We start from the raw sequence: 9,883 nt of genomic DNA, 5'->3' as shown, positions 1-9,883 counted from the left end.
GTGAAAGCAAAACGATTGACTCTACGATGTAAGGGTGAAACCAAAATACAACGCGGTGAGGCTTTATGTATATGGCTCCTACAAAGAAGGCATTGGTAAGTGTGGAGATGTAGCGAGGGACTATAGTGCTGATTGGGTATGTAGTTTTAATACAAATATTGATAATTGTCCTCCAACTATTACTGAAGTGATTGGTATTATTTTCCATCTCCAAGTTTCCGAGGAGAGGTGGTTTCAAAATGTTTCAATCTATACGGATTGTGTAGAGGCAATCAACGTTGTTACCAGAAGTGATATTAATTTTCATCCTTTTCGAAATATTATTAGTTAGGCTGGAATGTTTTTCTATTAGGATTGGAATATTTGTTTGAATTTTCTGTTTAGGGAAGCCAACTCTTGTACTCATATGTTGGCTACAGAAGCACATAATGATTTTGTGTGTTGTACTACCTTTGATCAACTCATCTTATTGTCTGGAGGTGGTGAATGATAAAAAAAAAAAAAATTATTTGATAAACTTAGTTAGCAATCTTTCATGATCAAGGTTCAGTTTTCATTAAAAAAAAAAAGAGAGAGACGCAGCAAGATCAATGTATGGACTATGGTTGAGAAATTGATAGAGAGAGAAGATTCAGTAACTTAGGGATAAGCTTACGAATAATTGGAATTGCGAGTGGAAATTAGAATGAAAAAATTGTTAGATAGATCGAGTGTACTATATTACTTGTAGTTTATCTAATAAAAATATAATATTTTGATGGTATTAAATATAAGTTGATTTTGACATTATTAATTATAGAGAGAAAAGATAAAAAATTAAAAATACAATCTCATATAATAATAAAATCAATTCAAATAATCTCACATTAAATTTTATTTAGATAATTTAAAAAATTTGACTAAAATATATAAAAAAATTTTGAATTTTGAAACAATTATATATGAATCCACCACCTTTAAAAATTTAAAATTAACCCCCCATTAACCTTTAATTTTGTTTTTTAAATCCCTTTTGTTAATTATATTATTTTTTTCATAAAATTTAAAATGTCATTTAACTAAAAAAATTTATTAAATAAAAATATTATATTGTAAAGCTATTTATAATTTCTTATTTTTTGAATAATTGAGGCATTGATAATAGAAAAAATATATTATTATCACTATATAAAATTTTAAATATTTATGTTTATATTAGTCTTATCCATATTTTTTTTATTATCAATGGTGTAGAATTTTATTATTTTAAGGACAAATTTTTATTTATATTTTCATGTTAGATTAATGTAATGCATATAACTAAAATATTAAAAATTTTAAATACTATCAAGTTAGTTTAATTTATCATTTAATATAAAAACTGTGCACCATTGATAAAAAATAAATAAAATTAATAAAAAAAGTAAATATTTAAAATTGTATATGATGATAATAATATTTTTTTTGGTTATCAATACTTCAAATTTCTAAAAAATATAAAAAAAAATTGATTAACCATAGTTTTATAATATAATATATAGTTTAATAATATTTTTTAGTTAAATGATATTTTAATCTTTATTTAAAAATAATATAATTAATAATAGGGGTTTTGAAAAATAATATTTAAAAATTAAAGAAGTTAATTTAAAAAATTTTAAAATAAGGAGGTGATACAAACTTATATATGATTAAGTTGATTTTATGCATTTTAGTTCAAAATAAATGCATTAGACATGTCAGCATATCACAATTGACGTGAGCACACTGGATCTCATTAAGGATTTCAGTTGTGAGAGGAGAGGATGGGAGTATGCATATATTCCAGGGGAGAGATTCTCGGCCTCGGCCATGGCCTTGGCCTTGGGGGAGGACAGCCGTTTCAAGTGAGAGGGGGTAAAAAAAAAAAAAACGTAGTGGGCCAGACCATAAGGATGGGGAAGGAATGAGTGGAGCGAGGGAAGTGGATAGAAGGATAAGGAAGGAGATCAAATAACCAATGGGGAGAGAGGGAGACCATCAGAGGCACGGACTGGGATCTTGGTTATTTGTGCGTGGCCTCCCTCTGTCTCTCGCCCATCTCAAATCACTCCCACAGCGTTATGGCGACCAGTTGCGCAATGGCCAGCCAGCTCAAGTCCTGCTTCCCCCCAAGGGCCTCTCCGCATCTTCTCCCCTCAGGCCTCTCGCCTTTAGAACCTTCCAACTCAGAGTGAAGGCCGCCCAATCTGAGGATAAGGTTTCCTTCTTCTTCAATTTACCAGCACCACTTTTCTCATCAGCTCTATCTCTTATTTATTTTTATGAATGAATTCCAGGGGCCGCTGGGCGCCACGACCTACCAGGTCATTCAACCCATAAACGGAGACCCTTTCATCGGGAGCCTAGAAACTCCGGTGACGTCGAGCCCCCTGATCGCGTGGTATCTGTCGAACCTGCCGGCGTACAGGACGGCGGTGAGCCCTCTGCTGAGAGGCGTGGAGGTGGGGCTGGCGCACGGGTTCCTGCTGGTGGGCCCCTTCGTGAAGGCGGGGCCGCTGAGGAACACACCGTATGCGGGAGGGGCGGGCTCCCTGGCGGCGGGCGGCCTCGTGGTCATCCTCAGCATCTGCCTCACCATCTACGGCATCGCCTCCTTCAAGGAAGGAGAGCCTTCCGTGGCTCCTTCCTTGACCTTGACCGGCCGCTCCAAGCAGCCCGATCCCCTGCAAACCGCCGACGGCTGGGCTAACTTCACCGGGGGCTTCTTCTTCGGCGGCATTTCCGGTGTTATTTGGGCCTATTTCCTCCTCTACGTCTTGAACCTTCCTTACTACTTCAAGTGATTCGCGTGTACGCTGTACATTCAATTCCCAGGGCATCTCTCTAATTAATTTGTGCTCTGTTTATATATTTTATTTTCTACGGTTCCCTGAACAATGAAAGTATTGGGATTTGCACGCGTGTGGGAATAAAATTAATGTTGAAATAGAAGAAGAAAGCAAATAAGCAGGGGAACATGCATGAAAAAATAGAGGGAATGGAATCATTGAGGAAGGGAACGGGGGTGGTAGCGGTGGAGGGAGAGAGCGAGCAGGTCCCATCCGCTCACGGGATTTGTAGTCACAGCATGGCCATCCCAACCGATGTGGGTCACGTGCTGTACATCTGTTGGACCCCCGATTTGCATCTCCCTTTCATCCTCCTCCTCCAGCTCATCCTCTTTCTCTCCTGCACCATTTCATATATGTATGTCACAGGCCATGCCTGAATGCGGATGTTCAAGTGCACACGAACGACTCACCAAAAATTTGAGACAAGTTCTTGAAACCCTTCACCAGCTTATTTAGTCCCGTGGACGTGTTGGCCTTGGAGTTCTTGCTGCCTTCCTCGCTCTCGCACTCCTCCCCTTTACATCCTTCGTATTCGAATCCAATCAAACAAATGTATGATATGAAATTACACATGTGCATGTGCGTGGGGCTTTAAGAATACATACTCATTTCAGCCGGGGATAAGTTGGTGAAGGACCTCCATTTTCTTGGCTGTGGAACACCTACCGCGACGCTGGCCTCCGACATGCACCCCGCAGAGAAAGGAAGAATCACTAGTCTCTCCATTCTGTCTCTCATTATATACCCGATATGAATCCCCTGCACCCTGATCAAGCCTTCAATTCAATTCCCTCAATTCTGGAACACTTTACTCGTTCTTGCGGGTGTGTGTATATATAGGCAGCGTATGATCCGTGACGCTAACTACAAGCTGCCTAGGCAATCGCTACCTTTGTTTTCAAGACATAATTATGTTACGTATAAAAAGTCCAGCTTCACTTAAAACCGTTTGGTAGGTGATATGTGTTTGAAGGAGTCGCTCGCTAAATATAGGCTATCCATGTCATTGTGGACCTAATCGATCTCATTGCCCTTTCGCGTATATGCCTCTAACGAATATCATCCTAACAAGAATGGGGATATGGAGGGCATCATTTTCCGCCCGTCCTTCGCTCACCTCTCGTGTCCAATAAGCATCATATTAATGTGCCTCAGATCAGATTGGTCTACATTAAATATAGTAATATTATATATATGACTCCTTTTTGTTTACTTGTGTTGGACTCTAGCTAGAAGTAGTGGATCCCAAGCGAACTTTCAGGCCCGGGCGATGGAGACCAAATCTGATATTTCTTGCGCATAAAGGAGTAGTGCATCATTGATTGTAGGAACAGAAAAAATTGGGGTTTGTTGAGCTTACCTGCCTTCCGCCGAATGACTGAACCCCAGCAACTTCAGTTATATTGGTTCTCACTCTTCTTTTAACCGAGTCATATTGACACGAATCCCCAATTCCTGATTTCCAAATCTAATCCTCAATATATTTCCATTCAAAGATAAGACTATGCCTCTAAGCATTTCCACTCGCTCTCCGCCTGTTTTACGGTACTTACAACCACCATCCCCAGTAGTGTCAACTGTCAATTCTCTACTCTTTTTAAATCCAAAAAAAGAAGCGATTTAACAGTGGCAGGGGGCGTTACGCAGTGAGTGAAGTGGAATGGAAGGATAGGCTCATGCGGGTGAGATTTAAATTTAAAATTTACTAATACCATGTGTCTTCAACTTAAAAATTGCAACTAACGAGAAGTTTTTAAGATTCAAAAAATGCCTCCTCCATATTCCTCAGTTGCATTTGATTTGTAACCTGATTCAACGCCTCCTGACGCCTGTTGTTTGCTAATCTCCAACCAGTCCACTCAAATCACAAGGTCTCAGTTCACCATGTTTCAATGATTCAGCAAAACACCGAGTTTCCATATGCCCCAAAGAAGCCTGATTCGCTTCCCAACTTCCATTGTTCTCATCCTCAATGAAGGGGCGGACCCACGTTATAGGAGAAGGGGGTCTCCCCCCGGTAGGAGAAGTTAGCGAGAGAGAGAGCGAGTCTGTGACGGAGTTGGCTTCCTTCGTTCCTTCCCTTCTCCGTACTTCCACCGTGGAAATGCGGAGTCTGATCATTCAAATTAGTCTAAACAGTTAAGATTTAATAATTTTTTATTTTTTATTTTACATTTTAAAAATATAAAATTATTTAAATTGTAAAAAAAATTAATAAATCAGTTTACCCTTCTTAAAAGATCAAATTTAATGTAAATGACCTATATTTGATATCAATTTTTTTATAAATTAACCTTTGAAATATATTCTGAACAGTATAGATTTAATATTAAATTTTTTTAAATTTTTATATGTACAGTTTATATTAAATTTAAACTATTCATACTAGTGAAATTTATTAATTTTTTTACAATTTATATAATTTTTTTAAATGTAAAATAAAAATTATTTGTGAACACAGTATTTTGTTCATACCTTTACAAATAAATAAGATAATAGCTATAATAAAATAATAAAAATTTAATAAAAAATAGAAAATGAAAAATAGGAAAACATTTTATAAAAGCAATCTCTACAAAATAATATGAAATTAAGAAAATATTTTATAACAAGAAAATAAATAAATAAATAAAAAGTTAAAAGGTCTTGGATATGAAAATAATAAAAAATGACACAAATATAATCAAACTAGATTGCAATCTAATATAATAATAAATTATAAATATTTGAATATCTAAAAATAATATAATAATCATGATATAATAATATGTAAGATAACAATTAATTTTTAAATAATAATAATAAAAGAATATATAAAAAATACTAATATAGATCATGATATAGTTGAGATTTTAAAAAAAAACTCTCGTTATATGGGTCTATATAAAGAAAAACAAAGGTAAAGCTGTTTGTAAAAAAAAAATCAGGCATTGTGTCACGAGGCATGCCAGAGACACAGGGTCTTAAAAGAATGGAAGAACCTAGCTTCTAATCAAACACAGAGAGTCCAGGCTCTCTTATCACAGTTCGCCCAGATGTGAGAATGCGAAGTAAAAAAAATAATGTAAATGCAAGAAAGCAGAGATACATTAATTAAAGAAAGAGATAATGGACTATGCCAACCATATAATAAAAAAATAAAGACTAAAACTATATGATAAACAGAAAAATAAAATAAAGCAACAGATGCGGAGTCTGAAAATTTGACTGATAGTTTGTAGATGCTAATCCCTATTGTTGAGAAAGGGCTCCTTTATTTATAAATGATCTTGGTTTGATATCCAAATCCTATGATCATCAGTTTTTTTGAATTTAAGAAGTACTTTCTCTATCATAGCCACTCATCATGGATGAAGTGCGGATGGTTTTGACTTAGTGGCTAAAGTTTCGTAAATATTTTTTTAATTATTTTAAAATCAATTAAATTGAGTTGAACCTAGGCCTCCAAGTTCACAATTTGGGTGCAAACAAGAGTATGGAGTTGGTTAGTGAGAAAGCCCAGGAAAATGAAAGAGAGAAATTGATGGAAATCCATCCAAGTAAGTTCATCCTCCCTTAAACTTTAGGCATGCTTGTACATGCAAGGAAGGTTTCATAAGTCCTCACAAAAGAGGATTTTAAAGTTTAAGCTTTAAAGCTTTTGGACATTTTGTCACCGCATGACAATGGTCATTCTTTTCACCATGAGAGCAAGTAGAGATGAGAAATTGGGCGAGCTGAGGCTCTAAAGTTTGATTCCTTAATTGTTAACCTAATCTTGAGATCCAATCTTTATTTAAATGGCTAGGAGCCGAACCTATAAGCCCTCTTTCAAAAAAATAATATTATAATTTAAATATAATATTTTAAAATTTAACATAAAACAGATCAAAATTACCCATCAAACAAATATTTAAAAGTAAAAATTTAAGATGAAGATTAAAATCTTCATCAATCTAAATCTAAATTTTTCTCATTATCATCTCAAAATAAAATATTAGATCTTTTAGATGTAGGTTTACTTGTTAAAAATAGAGGTAGAGGTTTAAGGTTAATTATCTTTACAACTTCTTCTTCATCACCTACAATAAATATTAACCAAATCGTGTCATTATCAAATATATATATATATATATATCAGAAGACAAAATATAAAATTATCTTAAAATGGCATAAAATCATTAACCATAGGTAGAAATTAATGCTTGCACATTATCTGAAAAGAGGTGAGAATGATACTTTGTTAGAATACGAGAGCCTATGCTAAAAGCCGATTCATTATTTACTGTAGTGATTGAAATACTTAGAATATTGCATGCCATACTTAAAAGATTAGAAAATCATTGTTGATTAGTCTTCTACCAAAGCAACTCATCTAATTCTGGAAATTGTTGACCATTAAAGGAAGCTTCTTCCAGATAATAATCTAATTTAAATTTCCTAATGGAAGAAACATTCCTACTCTTGAAATTAAGAAAATTTTATATTAAAAAATCCCTAATCTAATCATATAGTGAGTTTTAGATTTTTTTTAATTAAAAAAATTATAACAGGGGTTAAAAAGCTACCCAAGTTCGAGCTTTTTTTTTAGGGTTTATCAAGGCAAAGCCTAGAAGGCCAATTACCCTAAAAGTCACCCATTTTTAAAGCTCAAACTTTTGTTTAAATAGAACCTATAGGCTTGATCCTCTAAACCTAACTATTATTCTCGACTCTAAGAGCAGGCATTCATTTCATGCATGTGACATAGTTTTGGATGCCCCCACTAACTATTTTGGATTCTTTTATCTTCATGCTAGTGATCTTGTGACTAGAGATAATTATTCACTTTCTTTCACATGCTTTTAAATTATTATCTCATCAATAATTATTGGTTAATAACTTAATAGCCTAATGATATTACCTTATTGTGAAGGCATGTGATGGTTGAGAATCTTGGTATTATAATTGAATTTGGAGATATATCATGTGAGAATATTCATGGAAAATTTCAAGGACAAAAATTTCAAGATCTAGGCCTCAAATCAATATTTATTGATCCTTTATTGTAAGGGTCCTTGATATCATTAAAACTATCTTATGCATAAGACTTTTGGAGTCTTCACAAGTTTATTTTCATTTGATACATAAGACTTCAAGAGTCCTCATAAGTTTATAGATTAATTAATTAATTTATTATCCTACATAGTAATAAATTATCATATATACATAATTTTAGAATCACTTGCTACGTGAGACTTTTAGAGTTCTAGTGGATTTATAAATCAAATAACTTATCCTACATGACGATGAATTATCTCAAGCACCTATTTAAAAATATTTTATTCATAAATAAAAATATTTTTTTCAAAAATAAATTAAATTTTTTTTGAAAGATGAGTGTATGAAGCTTTCATGAATCTTATCAAAATATTTTCTCAAAATATTGTTACAAATAAAGAAATAAATTATCTTCATGAATACAAATACAAACCAACATTAAAATTATTTTATTAAAAATTAACAATTAATATTTTTCTTAAAAAATATTAATCAAGATAAACACATTTTTACCCCAAACTATATAAACTTTGATCCTTCACAAGGGTGCATAGGCCCTACGGTTTTACCTTATGTCAGGTCTAATTTATAAATAAAAATTTTCTTTTGATTATCTTATTTTTTTATTAAGGATAATTAAGATATTTTTAACGCTATTTAAATTTATATAGTTAACTTAAGGTAACTATTCATATATTTTCAATAAAATTCATTTATGGAATATGTAAAAAGATATATTGAAAATATAAACTTTTATATATTTTTTTATAATTGTTTCTCAAAGCTAATATATCATATATGATAATGATATTTCACTTTCTATATCTTTTAACATTATATGAAATCACACATAATTTATTATTTAATATATTTCTATTCTATAAATTATTTGTTATAAAAAATGTCAAACAAATTTAATTAATTATTAAAAAATTGGCTCCACTAAGTTTGGAGGCTGGTTCCGCCCTTATTCAACTTCAATCTCATCTAGTCTTCAATACACCAAATTTTGTTTTCCAACATAGTACGTTGGTAACAGCAGTTTGGTGCTGGATTATACTATTACTTCATCCAGATTACAATATAAAATATCTTTTAAAAACTTTATCCAATTTAAAATATAGGGTATTGAATAAATTTTATATTTTTTTCACCCATACCCTTACTTCATTTATTACTCTTTTTGAAAAAATTATGTAATAAAATTTTAATTATTATTATCAAGGTTCTTATATAGAGCATTTAATAATGATATAAATTGAAAGATGTGTACATTTGTAAGAATTTAAGTTTTCAACTAGTATTATTCGTAAACTGTAAATTTGTTAATTATAATTTATATTATAGTTTAGAGAAAATATTTATCTTCCATGTAACTAACTAATAGAGTCTGGAATAAAAGTCAGCTCTAGAGGGTCGGGCCTAAAAGCCCTATTTAAATAAAAGTTTGAGCTTAAAAATGGGTGATTTTTAAGGTAATTGGACATCTAGGCTTAGCCCTGATAAGCTCTAAAAAAAGTGCTCCGACCCGGGTACCCTATTACAATTTTTTTTACAATTAACAAAAATGGAAAACTCACCATATGATTAGATTAGGATTTTAAAAAAAAATATAGATTTTCTTAATTTCAAGAGTAGGGATGTTTCTTTCATTGAGAAATCTAAATTAGATTATTATTTGGAAGAAGCTTCCTTTAATGGTTACCAATTTTCAGAATTAGATGTGTTGCATTAGTGAAAGATTGATCAACAATAATTTCCCAATCTTTCAAGTATAGCATGCGATATTCTAAGTATTTTGATCACCATAGTAGCTAATGAATTAGCTTTTAGCATACGCTCTCATATTCTAACAAAGTATCATTCTTGCCTCCTTCCATATAATGTGCAAGCATTCATTTGTACTCATGATTAAATGGTTTTTTGCCATTTGATGGTAAATTTGTCTTATGATATATATATATATATATATATGATAATGACACAATTTGATTAATATTTTATTATAGGTG

General features: G+C 32.4%; 2 protein-coding genes across 3 annotated transcripts; one reads left to right on the top strand and one right to left on the bottom strand.

The window, feature by feature from the left end:
- Positions 1 to 2,066: 2,066 nt before the first annotated feature.
- On the top strand, positions 2,067 to 2,918 carry LOC129306795 (photosystem I reaction center subunit XI, chloroplastic). Its single transcript, XM_054947527.1, is given in 3 exon segments — positions 2,067 to 2,124; positions 2,127 to 2,218; positions 2,298 to 2,918. Coding segments are annotated over 3 exon segments (642 nt in total). The 5' UTR covers positions 2,067 to 2,081; the 3' UTR covers positions 2,805 to 2,918.
- Positions 2,919 to 2,924: 6 nt separating this feature from the next.
- On the bottom strand, positions 2,925 to 3,747 carry LOC129306796 (CRIB domain-containing protein RIC4). Of its 2 annotated transcripts, none has more exons than XM_054947529.1 (3): positions 3,458 to 3,747; positions 3,263 to 3,367; positions 2,925 to 3,189 (listed from the first exon to the last, which is right to left on the bottom strand). In XM_054947529.1, the coding sequence occupies exons 1-3, from the start codon at positions 3,588 to 3,590 to the stop codon at positions 3,005 to 3,007; spliced, it is 423 nt and encodes a 140-aa protein (XP_054803504.1). In that variant the 5' UTR covers positions 3,591 to 3,747; the 3' UTR covers positions 2,925 to 3,004. The 2 variants fall into 2 exon arrangements, with proteins under 2 accessions (XP_054803504.1, XP_054803503.1); XM_054947528.1 differs by having other exon boundaries at positions 3,263 to 3,376; positions 3,458 to 3,743.
- Positions 3,748 to 9,883: the final 6,136 nt, after the last annotated feature.

The sequence above is a fragment of the Prosopis cineraria genome, unplaced genomic scaffold, assembly GCF_029017545.1.
Source record: "Prosopis cineraria cultivar Desert tree isolate PC_DT_omini unplaced genomic scaffold, ASM2901754v1 PC3, whole genome shotgun sequence".
NCBI lineage: Eukaryota > Viridiplantae > Streptophyta > Magnoliopsida > Fabales > Fabaceae > Prosopis > Prosopis cineraria.
The sequence above is the reverse complement of the archived record's forward strand: the minus strand, read 5'-3'. Positions and strand labels throughout refer to the sequence as shown.